Source organism: Salvia hispanica, chromosome 4 (genome assembly GCF_023119035.1).
Source record: "Salvia hispanica cultivar TCC Black 2014 chromosome 4, UniMelb_Shisp_WGS_1.0, whole genome shotgun sequence".
Lineage (NCBI taxonomy): Eukaryota > Viridiplantae > Streptophyta > Magnoliopsida > Lamiales > Lamiaceae > Salvia > Salvia hispanica.
Window position 1 is genome coordinate 31,697,533 of NC_062968.1, and position 18,296 is coordinate 31,715,828.

At 41.3% G+C, this 18,296-nt stretch overlaps 1 protein-coding gene and 1 non-coding gene across 2 annotated transcripts; both read left to right on the forward strand.

Annotated features, from left to right (window-relative positions):
- Nucleotides 1-474: 474 nt before the first annotated feature.
- On the forward strand, nucleotides 475-1,494 carry LOC125220908. Its single transcript, XM_048123041.1, has 2 exons — nucleotides 475-672; nucleotides 943-1,494. Exons 1-2 carry the CDS (start codon nucleotides 475-477, stop codon nucleotides 1,492-1,494), a joined length of 750 nt encoding a protein of 249 aa, XP_047978998.1.
- An 11,100-nt stretch (nucleotides 1,495-12,594) lies between these two features.
- LOC125185758 lies at nucleotides 12,595-12,701 on the forward strand. The gene has a single exon (XR_007170259.1). It is a non-coding gene; the product is annotated as a small nucleolar RNA R71 (small nucleolar RNA).
- Nucleotides 12,702-18,296: the final 5,595 nt, after the last annotated feature.

The window sequence follows — 18,296 nt, forward strand, 5'->3', positions numbered from 1 at the left end:
ACTCACCGAGGGGAGACGAAGAAGAAGAAAGATGATCCTATGGATTCATGGAAATCTTCGGGAGGCTGGAGATAAACTTACCTTTTCTCCAAGCATTGAAGCTACCCACCTCCAGCAAATTTATCAAGGAGTTTATTGCAGCGAAAACCAAGCTAGAAGGAAAAATTGTGATCGGCGAAAATGTTTCAGCAGTAATCCAAAAGAGGAGGCTACCATCGAAGAAGACCGATCCAGGTATGTTCGCACTGCCTGTTGAGATAGGTAATTTGAAGGTGGAATATGCTATGTGTGACCTTGGTGCCTCTATAAATGTTTTACCTCTTTCGCTTTATAAAAACTTTATGGGGGTAAAATTAGCTGAGACAAAAGTTGTGATCCTACTGGCTAATAGATCTTGCATTCATCCTGAGGGTGTTATAAAAAATAGTGAAGGTGCATGATTTTCTTTACCCAGCTGATTTCTATGTAATCAAGATGAATGAATATGAGTCTACTGGGTCTAGTGGTGTGCTTTTAGGAAGGCCATTCCTGCTCACCGTTAAAACAATAATTGATGTGTTTGATGGAACCATATGTCTGGATTATAATGGGGAGAAATACACATTCAATAATGCTATGAAACAGCCATTGGATATGGAAAATTTGCATGCAGTGGATGTTATTAACCCCATGGTCCAGGAATATCTTGAGACTGAATTAATGTAGGAGCAGATTGAGAATTTAGAAATGAGTCAAGTTGTGGAGAGAGAAGTTGCAGGGTGGTGTGAGACTCTACTAACTTGGGATATGACGGATGAGCAGATAAATGAAGCGATCATGATATTCTGCCACAAACCAATATCAACCGCATCGGCATGCTCTACTCAAGTAAAAGGATCGGAGAAGGCAACTGACTTCGGGGAAATGGCAACCAAAATCATGGAGAAAAATCCCCTGCCCTAGGAAGCCATCACACCGAAGAAGGAATTGAAGAAATTACCTGATAGTCTGAAGTACGCTTACCTTGGGGAAGATGAAACCTTTCCAGTTATAATCAATAGTCAGCTGACTGAGAAGCAGGAAGAAGAATTGTTGGAAGTGCTAAGGAAGAACAAGAAAGCTATAGGCTGGACCTTATCCGACCTAGTGGGGATCAGTCCGGATCTATGCATGCATCACATCCGGTTAGAAGAAGGTGCAAAGTCTCATCAAGACCCACAAAGGAAGTTGAATCCAAACATGAGAGAGGAAGTCTTAAAGGAGGTGTTGAAATTGGTGGCCCTAGGAATCATATATTCGGTCCCGGATAGCGAATGGGTTAGCCCGGTACATATGGTGCCAAAGAAGATAGGGATACAAGTGATGCAGAACGAGAAGAATGAGTTGGTGCCCACGAGACTCATTACAGGATGGCGTATGTGCATCGACTATAGGAAGTTAAATGCAGCCACAAGAAAAGATCATTTCCCTTTACCATTTATTGACCATATGCCGGAGAGGCTACCAGGAAAGTAGTACTTTTGTTTCCTTGACGGGTATGGTGGCTACTTTCAGATATATGTCAACCCTAAGGACCAAGATAAGACCACTTTTACGTGCCCCTTTGGTACATATGCCTACCGGAGAATGCCCTTTGGGCTCTGCAACGCCCCGGGGACGTCTCAGCAATGCATGATGAGTATCTTCTCAGACTTGTTGGAAGAGTGCATCGAGATATTCATGAACGACTTCACAGTGTATGGGGACTCGTTTGAATCATGCTCAAGGCACTTAGATGTCATATTGAGAAGATGTGAAGAAAAGAGTCTCGTCCTTAATTTCAAAAAGTGCCACTTCATGGTACCCGAAGGGATTGTCCTGGGTCGCGTAGTGTCTGAAAGAGGAATTCACGTGGACAAATCAAAGGTGGAGATTATCTCAAAGCTACCGCACCCGACTAATCAGAAGGAGGTAAGAGGATTCCTGGGTCATGCAGGTTTCTATAGGAGGTTCATTAAAGATTTTGCAAGAATTGCACAACCCCTGACCCGTTTACTACAAAATGAGGTCGAGTTTTCTTTTGATGACGCATGTCAAGAGGCATTCCAATTACTGAAAGACAAACTTGTATCAACACCGATCATTCGTGCACCAGATTGGGATTATCCGTTTGAAGTGATGTGCGACGCAAGTGACTTCGCGGTAGGAGCTGTTTTGGGCCAGAAAATTAAGGGGAAGTGCTACGTAATTTTCTACGCATCCAAGACCTTGAACCAGGCCCAGAAAAAATACGACACCACGGAGAAAGAGATGCTGGCGGTGGTGTACTCATTTGAGAAATTCCGACCATATTTGTTGGGGTCGAGGGCCATAGTGTTCACAGATCACGCGGCAATCAAATACCTGTTGGCTAAGAAAGAATCCAAACCAAGGCTCATCCGCTGGGTTTTGCTTCTTCAAGAATTTGATTGGGAAGTCAGAGACAAGAAGGAAACTGAGAATAGGGTGACAGATCACCTCAGTAGAATTCACCAAGAGAGAAATGATGAGGAGGTACCATATGAATTCCCAGAAGAGCACTTGTATCTTGTGTTGAAACATGCTAAACCAATCAGCTAGGCAGCAGTGTTAGCGATAACCGGCCCCGGGGAATTAGATAAGGGAAAATGCAAGATAAATGAAGAATCGTGGTTCACAGACATGACAAATTATCTGGTCACAGGAGAGTTACCCACTACCTCCGAAATCACTCGAGCCCAGAGAATGAAGATTAAAAGTTTAGCCAAGTACTATTTTTGGGACGATCCTTACCTCTGGAGGATGGGCTCAGATCAGGTGATAAGGAGATGCATTCCTGAATGGGAACATAGAGACGTTGATGTGTAATTTTCGAGTTCAAATATCAAGTGCAAGTTCACACAAGTTTAATTAAAATAACTCTAATATTACAACGATACTACAAGAGTATAGCGTCGATTGCAGTACTTCGAGTGTCGATCCACATGGAAGGTAAAGATTATTTAACTCTAAAGCAAATAAAACACATAATAAAAATATTTTGGTTTGAAGATTTTGATTTCAAGATCATGCAAAAATAATTAAAAGAAATAAAACGAGCAAGACGAATCAAGAGAAGATATTGTTACTCCAAACATCCATGGATAAAATAGTGATTTATTCTAATATTCAATTCTATCTTATGAATTATGAGACTATACAAATCAATTCACGATGCTAGCATTGAACATGCTTCACATATAATAGTTTAAGAATAGCTGAACACACATTCTATAAACTAACTTTCATTAATCTGCGAATCCTACGGATGCGCGAGACTGAAAGATCAATTACTATTAGCACATGAAATCCATTATCAAATTATCATCTAAACAATTCTAATTGACAATTAATTACCACAAAAATCCATCTTATTCAAAGTTAAAGAGACATTTGAATAAGACTATGGAACTACTACTAATGATGCACTAAAAGTAATAGAGATTCAAGCAATTAAATTGTGGTAAAGACGATCATAAGATAAAGAAGAACATTGAATATATCACACGAACAATTTATCCGTCTACATGTTTGGAGCAACACTAAGATTTTTAGCCAATCATAATCATACTAGGAGCAATTACAAATGGAAAGAAAACCCTTTGAACCATAAAGCTTGGAAGAGAATGAAGCTTTGACTTGGAATATTTTCTCAATTTCTTATCCCAAACTCTTGACCCAAAGTACACGTCACTTTCCCCTTCACTTATCTTCTCCAATTCTCCAAAATTACTCCTACCGATCACTCCTCTCAATTTTGATAAACTTGAATTCCCTCCAGATCCGTCTCCCTCTCTCAATTCTCTGCCCAATTTCGCCCCCCTCCTCCAGCCAACCCCTCCTCTCAGATATGAAATTGCCGAAAGAAAACTGCAAAGTTGCAGTTACAATTGCTCTGCCTGGCCGGGTATTTTGAAGCTAAAAAATCACCCGGCCGGGTGACGGAAATTCTACCCATTATGGAGTCTCCATGCCTTGACGAAGCAACCTGGGCGGGTGTAATGTTTTTTAGTGTAAAAATCACCCGGGCGGGTGTTTGCTGCTGTGGCGTGAAACGGCAGCTGTTCGGAGCATTGGGCGTGCACTTCCGGCGAGTCTCCGGCGAGATTCTGCCTCTAAGCTGCTGCTGTGCTGATTTTGCATCCATGTCTCTGGTCCTGTTCGGTTATATGTGAAAAACGTTATAATTTGCTGGGTCTAACACGTTTCCTAAGCCAGGTGTGTGAAGAAAATCGCTAGATCGAGGAAGTGTTGAAGGAGATGGTCTAGCGAAGGAAAGGAACGAAGTGAGCAGGATTTAAAAGAAAAGAAGGCGTGACAGAGGGAGTCAATAGTTGAGGGCAACAAAGTCTTATCTATACCTCGCTGGGCCCCACTCCAACGCCTATATATAGAAGAGCATGCAACGCACATCATATCACTTTTTCACTCTCTTCTTAGCTCACACACATTACACACACTTGGGAATGGGAGATCTGGGGTAGTCGAGTACGAAGGGTTACTTTTCTTTAGAAGTTCCGCGTTCGCAACACCGTCCGAGTGTGGATGAAGATACAATTTCTCTTAATTTCAGTTGTTTGCTCGTTTTGCTGTCGAACTTCACTTTTGGGAGTCAACTTGGTTGTTGATGATACTTATTTTCTTTTCGCTTTGGTTGATTTGCGTTTAGTAGTTGAATTTCAAGTTGATTTACGTAGATCTCACTGCTGGTAGTTTATTTTTACAAGTATTATGTCGATCTCTGTTTTATTTTGATATTGTGGTGTTTGATATGGGAATTTGGTGATAGATCTGTGGTTTATTGACTGTTTAGCGGTTGTTGTTCGAATCTGAAGTGATGAAGTGTTTCTGTTGGTTGGAGTTCGTGTTGGACGCTTGGATCCGGAGTGGATTTAGCGTCTGAGGTTGGATTCGAAGTGAGAAAAGAAAGTTGTTAGATGGATTTGAGTTTTCTTCTTGTTTTCTGTTTTGCTTCGTCTAGCGTCTGCAGATCTGTTCAGTTCTTCGTTGATTATGCATTGATTTGACTTAGAATTAGTTGCTCTGTTTTGATTTCGTTCATGTTGATTTTCTTATGAGTTTTACGCAATTTGGTTGTAGAAGATGATGTCGCTGTTAGTTGGTACGAGAGTTAGTTATTTTGCCAGCTTTTCGTTCGTACTTTGCTTTTTCAGTCATGGTCCCCACAGTCAGTTTGTTTCCTAGGTCTAGTAAGTAAAGTAGTTTTCTTAGATCAAGTGTTGAGCAGTTAATTTCCTTTGCAACGTTCTCTTATAATTTCGCCTAGGTCTAGCTGTTAGCTTAGGAGTTTAAAAAGATTCCCAAGTCAAGTTTAATTTGTTTTCCTCAACCCAAAAAATGCGTGGCAGCAGCCAACACCAAAAACACACCCAAATCCTTGAACATGAGTATTACGCATCCTTCTATGTGGGATCGATCCCTACTTCCCTATACTAGGTTTAGTAAAGTGGTTGAAGGTTTTTGAAAGAAGTGCTCTGTGTGTCCGACGACCGGGATTTTCTGCGACCAACGATTTCCTAGACCGCGTGATCTAGTGGATTTGCTGGACCTAGGGAACCTGTTATTTCCTTTTGAACACACTTGAAACACGAACATAAGAAGTAACCTTTCATCCTGCCAACTCGAGCTGCTCTCCGTGCTTCTACATTACCAACATGAAGTAAAGTGCAGTGAAAGTGAAGCTTTGAGAGTTATAACCATTGAAAGACAACTTATGCTCACAAAGTGTTTGATAAAGTGCTTCAAAGGAGTTTTCTTATGATGAACTAAGTAAAACCACACAAAATTTGAGGATATAAACATTGAATATTTGATTTGCATCAAATACCCCCAAACTTAAGTTATTGCTCGTCTCGAGCAAGATATACTATAAGCACGATAGTTTTACTTTTCAAATCAACACCTACACACAACTTGCAACCAAAATTCATAATTTTTCATCACAACGAATCAAGTAAAGACATGAATGACAAATACTAAACCCCCAATATTTTCCAATCAAGATTTCCCGCTGTTAAGAACTATCACCCATACACCTAGAACTTCAAGTCAATGTGCACTTCAAAGTAAGTTCAAGCATAAGATCTTACAACTCAAACCGTCGTCGTTGACTCGTCAATCATTACTTATCACATAGACTTGCAGATTTCAAATCAAACTTATTTAAAACTCTACCAAGCTATTTACAAAACATCCAAAATGTGTCAACAATAAGGTCCAAGGTCTTAATTATAGGTTGTAATGGGGCTAAGGATGAGGTAGGATAAATATAGATAGTGAGCTCAAAAACTATACATTTGAGTGCCAAATTCTTTCCTCCTACAACTTCCTTCCAAAGAATCAAACAACAAGACTTTACAACCAAAATTCACTCCCCCAAACTTGAGATCATTCAAGACAAGATTACATCTTAAAAATAGAAGCTCAATCTTTATTTCATCAAACTTTTTTTTTCTTCTTTTTTTATTTTTTTCTCTTTTTTTTGCCAAAAGACCTCGACTTTTGTAATTTTGGAGGCCGTCTTTTTCATTTCTACTACGAACGTCATTGTCAACAATTATACATTTCATCAAGTCTCAAAATCTTTACACTTTTATAGAACACCACCCAACAATCATAACTCAAACAACAAAGCTCAAGATTTGTATTTAGCACTCAAAAAGTCACAAGGATCAATGACGAGGATAAAATGAGGCTTATTTTAGTAGCTAAGTGATTGGCTAAGTGTTTGCACAAAACAATAGGGATTAAGCTCAAAGTGGCTTCTAGGGGATCATTTGTGGGACTAGGCATGAGATCATTTGTCCATGGAGTTCATCCTAGTGCCTTATCTTCCCCTATCATTGACACACATGAATGCAAGCACGCAACTCAATAAAGCAAATCGATCCAAGATAATTTCCACAAGACATGTGACTTTCATACTCTCCTCAACTCAAGAAATCGGTTGTAGTCACAAAATGCTCTTTCAAATAAATCAATGCACAAATTCCATCCAACCTAAGCTTCAAAGATCAAGTAAAATCAAGCAAGATTTCCCAACCAGAAAGCCGAATATAAAGCATACACCCGTCAATTACATTGATTCAAAAACACATTTGGCAAAGATTACACCCCACAAACATGCTTCATGCATAGAAACTCATTGAAACTCATTATTCAACCCCCCCAAACTTGAATGCTTCATTGTCCTCAATGCAATTAAAAAGAACATAAAAAGTAAAGGGAAAAGAAGACTCCCCCAAACTTGGCATGATGTCCATAGTGCATTCGGGTGGGAGGGTGGATGTATATTCCTTTGCAGGTGTGCTTCCTAACAAGCTCCAATGTGAGTTCTATCTCCATGTTGCTCCTACACACAAGAAACAAAAAAAATAAAACACACATAAAGAAACACTCAATTCAAAATAAATGTTAGAGGAAAGAATTGAGCAACCAAAACCTCCAACATATGAAAATAAAAATAAAAGATAAATAAAAACCTTGGGTTGCCTCCCAATCAACGCCTTTGTTTATAGTCGTTGACTCGACTTTCTTCATCCTTGATCTACACTTTTGGTTCAACTAGTACAACCACTTCTTTTGCTTCCATACCACTTTCACCTCCAACATACGCCTTCAAGCGTTGGCCATTCACCTTCCATAAATTGTCATTTTTCTGATCTCGAATATCAACAACATCATAGGGGTACACCTTGTGCACCACATAAGGGCCCCACCATCTTGACTTAAGCTTGCCCGGAAAGAGTTTCAGCCGAGAGTTGTACAATAGGACCAACTGTCCTTCATGGAAATGACGAGGCTTAACGGCTGCGTCATGTATCTTTTTAGCGCGCTCCTTGTAGAGATCAACACTCTCATATGCACGAAGCCTAAACTCATCCATTTCATTCATGTCAAACATTCTCTTCTCTGCTGCAGCATCATAGTCCAAATTAAGCTTTTGCAATGCCCAATAAGCTTTATGCTCAAGTTCCACCGGCAAATGACAAGCTTTTCCAAACACCAACTTGTATGGCGAAGTTCCAATTGGGGTCTTATATGCCGTTCGATATGCCCACAAAGCATCATCTAGCTTTTGAGCCCAATCCTTCCGAGACGGCTTTACAACTTTCTCAAGCACCCGCTTTATCTCTCGATTGGAGACTTCAATTTGGCCACTAGTTTGGGGATGATAAGGGGTAGCAACCTTGTGTTGGACACCATATTTTCCTTGGAGGTTTTCGAACAGCTTGTTGCAAAAATGAGTTCCTCCATCACTGATTATAGCTCGTGGTGTCCCAAAGCGGTTAAAGATATGATTCTTGATGAACTTCAACACAACTTTGGCATCATTGGTTGCCGAGGCCACTGCCTCTACCCACTTAGAGACATAATCAACAGCGACAAGTATGTATTGCTACCCATTAGACTTGGGAAACGGTCCCATGAAGTCTATTCCCCAAACATCAAAGAGTTCTACCTCGTGAATATAATTCATTGGCATTTCATTTCTCCACAAGATATTGCCGGTTCTTTGGCAACTGTCACATCTCTCTACATAGGCTTTTTCATCCTTGAAGATAGATGGCCAAAAGAATCCGGACTGAAGCACTTTAAATCCAGTTCGACGTGCTCCAAAATGGCCGCCATACTCAGAATCATGGCAAGCAGACAAAATCTGAAAGTGCTCATGCTCTCCAACACACCTTCGAATGACTCCATCACTACAAATACGAAAGAGAAATGGATCTTCCCAAACATACATACGGGTGTCACTAAAAAATTTCTTCTTTTGGTTAGAAGACAACCCTTCAGGTATAATTCCCGTGACAAGGTAGTTTGCCAAGTTAGCAAACCACGGCACATATGTTTCCCAAGCTTCCACTTGCAACACTTGCTCATCGGGAAATTTTTCATTGATCCTTTTCTTTTTCTCATCTTCCGTCTCTTCCACGCCTTCTAATCTAGAAAGATGATCAGCTACCAAATTCTCGATCCCCTTTTTATCTTTGATTTCCACATCAAATTCTTGTAATAATAGGACCCATCTCACCAAACAAGGTTTTGCATCTTTCATGTTCATCAAATATTTGATAGCTGAATGGTACGTGAACACTACCACCTTGGTGCCAAGTAAATATGCATGAAACTTCTCAAAAGCATATACAACTGCTAGCATTTCCTTCTCCATCGTGGTGTAGTTCAATTGGGCATCATTGAGTATTTTGCTAGCATAGTAGATGGCATGTAGGACTTTCTCTCTTCTTTGGCCTAAAACGGCTCCCACGGCGTATTCCGAAGCATCACACATCAACTCAAATGGTTTCGACCAATCAGGTGTGATAATAATAGGAGCTTCGACTAGCTTTTTCTTGAGCAAATCAAATGCCTCAAGGCATTTATCATCAAAGACGAACTTGACATCCTTCTCAAGTAGATTGCAAAGAGGTTTTGCAATTTCTGAAAAATCTTTTATGAATCTTCGGCAGAATCCCGCATGACCAAGGAAACTACAGATGCCCTTCACATTTATTGGAGGAGGTAACTTAGAGATCACTTCTATCTTAGCTTTATCCATCTCCAACCCCAACTCCGACACCTTGTCCCAAAATAATACCTTCCTTCACCATCTCCAACCCCAACTCCGACACCTTGTGTCCGAAAACAATACCTTCCTTCACCATAAATTGACATTTCTCCCAATTAAGCACTAGGTTCGACTCTTCACATCTTTGTAGCACACGACCCAAGTTGTGTAATCAACAGTCAAAAGATGAGCCAAACATGGAGAAATCATCCATGAAGATCTCCATAATGTCGTCATTCACGTCGGAGAATATTGCCATCATACAACTTTGAAATGTAGCCGAGGCATTGCACAAACCAAATGGCATCCGGCGGAAGGCATAAGTACCAAAAGGGTAAGTGAATGTCATCTTTTCTTGATCTTCCCAGGCAGTTGCAATCTGATTATACCCCGAACATCCATCCAAGAGACAATAATGAGAATAACCCGCAATCCTATCAAGCAACTGATCCAAAAATGGCAACGGAAAATGATCTTTTCTTGTCGCCTTATTCAATCTTCTGTAGTCCATACAAATTCTCCATGAGTTCACCAATCGAGTTGCTAAGACCTCATTCTTTTCATTTACTGTCACGGTTATTCCTCATTTCTTGGGTACACATTGCACGCTAACCCATTCACTATCGGATATGGGATAAATCATCCCAAATTTCAACAATTTCTTCACTTCTTTTTCCACCTCTTCTTGCATAAGTGGGTTCAACCTTCTTTGTCTTTCTCTTACCGGTTTAGCTCCATCTTCCATCAAAATTTTATGCATGCATATTGCCGGGCTAATTCCTTTGATATCAGTTATAGACCATCCTAGAGCTTGCTTGTGCAACTTAAGTAGCTCTATTAACTTGGATTCCTCTTCATTATTCAAGTCAGCCAATACCACAGCCGGTAAAGTTTCGTCATCACCAAGGAAGGCATATTTCAAATTTTTCAGGAGGGGCTTCTGTTCTAGCTTTGGTGGTACTTCAACTGAAGGTTTCACATCTGCCACAAAAGTATCCATCACACATTCATTTTCCAGATTTGGTTGATCGACTTAATAATCTTCTGTTTTATCAAAATTTACTTTTATTGTCGAACCAAAATCTCTCTCCAAGCTCCCTTTCTCATATACACTTCCTTCAATTCTTGATGAGCAACACATCTTGTCAAATATGCATTTATCGAGGATATCAACTCTAAAACACGCATTGGCATCACTAGGGTGCTTCATTGCCTTCTCTACATTAATGGTCACTTGCTCACCATTAATTCTGAATGTGACAGAGTTGTGTTTTGCTCCAAGCAACACATCTCCTGTGGCAAGAAATGGTCTACCAAATAGAATTGGTACCTCTTTGTCCTCGGGCATATCCAAGACTATGAAGTCAACAAGGATGATGAATTTATCAACTTTGACCAAGACATCCTCTACTATTCCAGTGGGCTTCACTATCGAGTGATCGGCCAATTGTAGAGCAATGTCTATAGGCTCAATCCTATCCTCTCGTCCAATGGCACGTGCAGTTTTCAATGCCATAAGTGAGATCCCCGAGCCTTGATCCAATAAGCATTTTGTGAAGATTGTATTGCCGATCTCATAAGGAATCACACAACTTCCAGGGTCCCTCTTCTTCATTGGCATCATTCCTGATATCAATTGTGAGCAATTCATGCTCAAAGCCACTATCCCCTCATCTTGTAGTTTCTCTTTGTTTGCCATCATATCCTTGAAAAACTTGGAGAACTTGGGAAAATTAGTGAAGAGGTCCACTAATGAAACATCCACATTCACTTTTCGGATTACATTCATCATCCACTCAAAACTTTTCTCTTTTGGGACTCTTTTCTTCCTCTTGGGCGGATATGGTGGAGGAGGAATATGATCTGAGAAGTTAAACTTGCTCTTAGGATCTTGTGCCGGACTTGTCATCATCTTTCTCTTTGATTCCATTTCTACTATCTTCTTTCCTTTCTCTTCTGCTGAAAACTTTCCACTAGAATCGGATTCCTCACCATGTTCTTTGCTGCCGAATGCAGCCTGCTCTTGACCATGTTGGGCCCCATGCACCAACTCAGGACTTCCCTTACATGCCTCGTCTGCCCATGCATGCGAGGAATGCAAGCCTAACATCTCATCCGCCCCTGCGTGTGAGATGCCAGAAGTACCTTGGCCGTCCATTAATGGTGTCGAACCCAACTCACGACCATTTCTCAATGTAACTACCTTGCATTGTTCGTTGCCTTTGGGATTGGGCATAATATCACTTGGAATGGTTGCAGGAATTCTTGTATGAGATGCTGTAGCAAGCTGCCCAATTTGAGTCTCAAGAGTCCTCATAGTAGCCTCGAGCTGTCCAAACTTCTCCACAGTTTTATCTCTGAAATTCTCATTCTCCTTTTGACTCTTAGTCATAAAAGAGAAAATCTGTCCCAATTGATCTTCATGTGATAACTTCTTCTCAAAACCCGGAGGTTGGGCATTGCTCCTCCATTGATTTCCTGCAGTGTTGCTAGAACCAGCTTGATTCCAATTTCCTTGTTGAAGCCTCCAGTTTTGTTGATTCCCATACTGATTACCTTGGTTGAAACCTTAACGGTTACCAATATAATTTACATCCTCCACTGGTGCTCATTGCAAACTAGGACATTGGTCCGTATTATGTCCTCCTTGGCACACTCCACACTTCATCACAGGCGCAGCTTGAGGTTGGGGAGTCAATTGCAAGGATTTGACAGCTTTCTTCATTGAAGATATTTGAGTACTAAAATCAGCCATTTGAGCCTCTATAGCTGATACTCTTTCCGACTCCTTAGTAGCACCAAATGTATCTCCTGCGCCCCCCTTTCTTGGATTATGCCAGTTCCTTTGATTGTTTGCCAATCTCTAAAATAGTGCCCTCACCTCATCATGGGTCAAATCGTCCAAGTTCCCACTTGAACCTGCAGTAACCAAGCATGTGCCTTCATGATTGAGTCCCTTGTAGAACTTCAAAAGATCATGCCCCGGAGCTAGACCATGACTTCGGCATTTCCTTAGCAAGTCTGTGAATCTCTTCCAAGCTTCGGCAAATGACTCATCATACTTTTGCCGGAATGAAGTGATCTCATCTCTCAACTTCTCTATCTTCATTGGAGAATTGTACTCTAAGAGAAACTTCGACTTCAACTCCTCAAATGTTGCTATGTTGTAGCCCGGTAGTGAGTCGTACCATTCTCTTGCTTTCTCTCTCAATGAGAAAGGAAATAAGGCTCTCTTAATCCGATGATGCTCTACATTTGGAGGTCTATGAGAGTTCGTCAATTCATAAAAGACATTCAAATGACTCATCAGATCTTCTTCATCTCAACCATGGAAAGGATTTCCACCATTCACCAAACTAATGTAGTGAGGTGGGATGTTGACATTGTCATGTGCATAGGAAAACTCCCCCGGGTGATCAACTCCCGATCTAAGGTTGTCGCCAAACCTTCCCATGGGTGGTGGATTGTTATTGTTGTCAGCCATTGATTCGGCATCTGACTCTGTCCCACAACTACTTTCTGAACTTCACCCAAAGAATGGGTTACTTCTAACTGGACTCTGATAGTCCGGATAAATCTCAATCTCTGAACCTCTCGGCCCTCTCTTACTTTGATAACAGAGTAATCCAAACGGTGGTGTACCATGTGAGCTTGTGTGCATTCACAAATTTTTTTTTATTTATTATTATTACCTAAACCTGCACAACACAAAAGAAACTAAGCACATACACAAAATATATTTCATTACTACCGAAAGCGAGACCTCTCGACAACTTCGGGGTAAGTTCCTATAAAACATGTGTGCTTTAGTGAAAACTAAAAAATCCTAATCACTAAACTAAGAATTAAAAAGATATCACCTAATATAAACACTCCTTCGTCTTCAAGTCCAGACGTGGTAGATGGCTATCACCCCCAAGAATACGAAGTACGTACCTACAAAATAAAAAGAAAGATCAAATAAAATAAAACACAAATAAACAAACTAGAAGTTAAACAACCTATTGCCTTCCCCGGCAACGGCGCCAAAACTTGATATGTAATTTTCGAGTTGAAATATCAAGTGCAAGTTAACACAAGGAAAGACAAAGGAAGGTCATGTGGAGGTCATTTTGGTGCCACTCTTTGGCATGTGGAGGTCATTTTGGTGCCAGAAAGACAACAAGGAAGGTTCTAGATAGCGGATTCTACTGGCCCACACTGAACAAAGATGCATATGAATTCTGCCAGAATTGCGTCAGATGTCAACAGACCGGGGGAATATCTATGAGGGACGAAATGCCACAGGTACCTATTATTGTGTGTGAAATTTTCGATGTGTGGGGGATGGACTTCATGGGCTCATTCCCATCTTCTTATGGGAATGCGTATATATTGGTTGCCGTTGACTATGTTTCAAAGTGGATTGAGGCCAAGGCTACTAACACCTGTGACTCAAAGGAGGTAGCCAAATTTCTGAAGGCCAACATATTTAACCGGTATGAAGTTCCTAGAGCCGTTATCTCAGATCAAGGAACACATTTATGTAACAGGACGATAGAGGCCTTGATGAGAAAGTACGAGGTACACCATCGAATTTCTACTCCTTACCACCCCAGGCAAATGGGCAGGCAGAAATCTCAAACAGGGAGATAAAAACAATTCTAGAAAAGACAGTAAATCCCTCGAGGAAAGATTGGAGCAAGCGCTTAGACGATGCTCTATGGGCTTATAGGACTGCGTACATGACACCCATCGGTATGTCTCCCTTCAGAATCGTGTTTGGAAAGATGTGTCATATCCCGGTCGAGGTGGAACACTGATACGCTCGGATTTTGCACTGTTTTAAAGCCATTATTTGGTCCGTTTTTTTATGTCAAAGTCACTCTACACGTCCATTATTTGCATATTTTGTCTATTTTGGTATTTTGACGTGTTTTGTGAGAAATGTGCACAATTGAGCCGAAAAAGGGAGCCAAGATGCCAAGTTTGGAAATCTGGAGTAAGACGGCGACCGGCGACCGCCGCGGATGTGTGCAGCGACCGCCGGCGCCCGGTGGGCAGATCAACGCAGCGGTCCGCCTCGGAAAAATGTGCTTGGAAGAGAAGTCTCGTCCGGATGTGTTAGTAACGACTTTGGTTATACAAGTTCCGTTTTCTATTTGATATCCGTTTTGTTTTTACTTTGTTTCTTCCCTAAGTTAATCTTGATGCTTCATGATTGAGTGACACAATCGTGTATGATTTAATATAATTTGCTTCATAACTGTGACAGAGAGTTCTAGCGAGTTAGATCCACTTAGTAGACACTACAGTTAGCTTCCCTTAAAACGGCACTGTTAATTGAGAGTGAAGACTTTTCAAGGGTCTTAGGAGCTTTTTGGAGTTACGTGTTAGGATTGACAACCCTAATATTGTAATCAACGTTTGTATCGCATGAGCATAAGCTAGGTGACTCGTTCTATCAAAGTAATAACTGTACTAGGGTATTGTAGTTGGAATTTTGTATAACCATAACTGTGAACACACATCCCTGGAATTCCCTTATCTCTATTGTCTTTCTCCTGATTTATTTGCTTTTAGTTGATCTATGCTTTTTATTGCTTTTAGTTTTTCAAAAGTTTTCAAAACCCAAATGTTTCTCCAGATAGTAATTGAGTCTTAGTAGAGGATAGACACTTTGTGTTGTGGAGAAAATAAGATGGCGGAGCCTACCAACCACGATCTTATCGTCGCTCTCCGAAAGGAGGTGGAAGAGATGCGAGAAGAGAGAGCTCGGGCAAAAGCTGAAAAAGAAAAACGAGCAAGGGAGGTAGTTCCAGTCTTGAATATGTTTAGTCATGGTAACATTGTGGACATTCCTGCAGGTCCGCAGATAGAGGCCAACAACTTCAAGTTGGGGATACCCTTAATCAATAGGGTTGAACAAAATGCCTTCGCAGGAAGAGACACCGAGGACGCAAATCGACATCTCACTAAGTTCGTGGAAATAGCTAATACAATCAAGATCAATGGTGTTGATGATGATATTGTGAGGGTAAGACTTTTTCCCTTTTCCTTAACTGATGCTGCTAAAGAATGGTATGATTGTCTGCCTGCAGATAAAACCACAAATTGGAAGGATCTAGTGGTCCTCTTCCTCGACAAGTACTACCCGCCTGGCACCATCCTAAAGCTTAAGTGTGAGATCTTTCAATTCATGCAAGGATCCGATGAGCCTCTATATGAAGCTCTCGCACGTTTCAAAGCTCTTCTCCGCAAATGCCCGAACCATGGTTTTGGAATAGACCATCAGGTAGGAATCCTTTATAATGGGTTTAACGAAAAAATCTCTAGTTTGTTGGATTCAGGGGCGAATGGGGGATTCTTGAGGAAAGGAGGAATTGCTGCTATGGAGGTAATAGAGGAATTAGCCACAAACAGTCGAGGTTGGTCCAAGGAAAAACACAGAGCTGAAAGGCTAGATGCAGTGAAGAAACCATGTGGGAATGAGACATCCCAAGAATTGGCATTCATCAGAGCAAGACTTGAAAAATTAGAAGCTCCAGGCAAAGAGGGGAATGTCATCAAAGATGTCAACTATGTCCAAAATGGGGGTGATCCCAACAGGCTTTATAATAATAATTATCGCCCTAATCAGGGGGTGGTAATTTTAATAATTATAATGGAAATCACCCACATCCACATGTATCTCATGCTAATAATCATAATTTTGTCCAATCTCATGCAGGGTTCAATCTAGGCAAAGAGAAAGGAGTGGAGCCACCTACCAAGGAAGACAAATATGAGGCTGGCATCCAAAAGATCTTGGAGCTAATGCTAGAGGATAGAAAGAACAACGAGACCAAGATGGGAGTTGTAGAGGAAAGACTGACCAAGCTTGAATCTGGGTTAAACACTGTTGTCTCCACTGTGTCCATCATTAAGTTACAAATGGATCAATTCCAAAAGAAGGTAGTGGAGGATAAAGGCAAGGCTGTTGCCAAGGTTGTCGGTATCAACAAGGATGAAGCCAGCACCTCCGGAACGAGTTTTAGGGACTGCCCGACACCCAGCGGACCGCCGCATACGTTGCAGCGGGCCGCCACTGGGGCACAGTTTGGATCTTGCCCGATGCCTGGCGGACCACCACAAACCCCGCAGCGGCCCGCCACTGAAGAGGTAGAGGCGCCCGCCAAGAAGGAACTCGTGCGGCACAATGGGATTGTACTCCCCTTCCAGCCGATGAAGCCGTTCAAGCTTGAAGAGCAATTCCGACAATTTTTAAATATGTTCTGTAAATGTTATACTAACCTCCCTCTTGTTGATGCATTGCAGGAAATACCTAGGTATGCCAAGCTCTTGAGAGAGACGGTGATTGAAAAAGCAAAAGCTCCAAAAATCTGATCTAAAGCTACCTCTTCACTGTAGTGATATCATCCAAAAGCAAAGGACTGTCAAGCAGAGGGACCTTGACCAATTCATCATTCGCTTTCTCTAAAATTGTTTTCCTTTCCCCTTATTTAAACATAATCATATTTTCACTCTCTCTCTCATACCAAAATCGTTTCTCTCTCACAAAACCCTTATTTTCCTTTTTCGTTCAAAGTGCAGTGCCGGCGAAACCACCACCAGCAACCACAACCGACCGCCGGAAACTACCACATTTCATGGAGAATCAACCTGAACCACACAGAAGCCGACAGAAGAACTCACAACTGGTCCGATCCAAGGCGGACCCATCACTCCAACCACATGAAGATTCAGGGGCTCAACCATCTATGGTTGCAACTCCGGCGACAGTTCCAGATACCTCAAATGAACCAACGGCAATCACGCGTCCACCACTGACCGCCGCCAAAAAAGAAAGAATCATGAGGGAATTCATAGACACATTGTAGTCGCCGGGGAGGCCAAGCGACGCTTTTGCTCAGATGGCAGAAAACTTACGCAAACAAGAAGAGGCGTCACCACTTACTCCCTTGATAATCCCACCCCGACCGTCCGATCTGCAAGAAACAACCATAGCTCGAGAGTTATCTTCTACCCCTGTGGCCACGCAAGTAGAAGACGCCCCTTCTATCTGTTAGGGTTTGGTGCTCCTTGCACAGCGGAAGACTTGTACAAGCAAATAAATCAGACACGGATCTATTTGACCGATTATGCGATTAATCAATTCACATGTTAAACAGATAATTGCATGCTAGAACGCAAATAATTCATGCTCAAAGAAAGTAAATCCTAAAACATGAATTCTACGGTTTAGAGTTACCGATTTTGATTCTCCAAAGAATCGTCGATTGCTCGCGCCTTCTCCACGTGATGATCTTCAATACTAGACCACGGATCTTCTCTCTGGTTCCCGAACTTGTATCTCGATATCAGGTGGGTGATCTTATCAAAATACTAGGACTCGAATAAAGAAGACAGTAAAGAAATCCTTTTGGGAAAAGGATAGAATTCGAAAATTCCTACAGCTGGGGAAGCTGAAATTTTCGAAAATTACAAATAATGAAATTGTGATCCTTCTGTCTCCTTTATTCTCCTATTTATATTAAGTTCTTTTGTTGGGCCCAGACAGGGATCTATGGAAGGTTTTGGATATGGGCTCCCCCAATTAGCTATTTACTAATTAAATTGAACCCACAATTTAATACAAGTTCTTATATTGGAATATTACGAGCAGCCACTACGTAAGTAATATTGCACTCCCCATCCAAATCCGAAAATACAA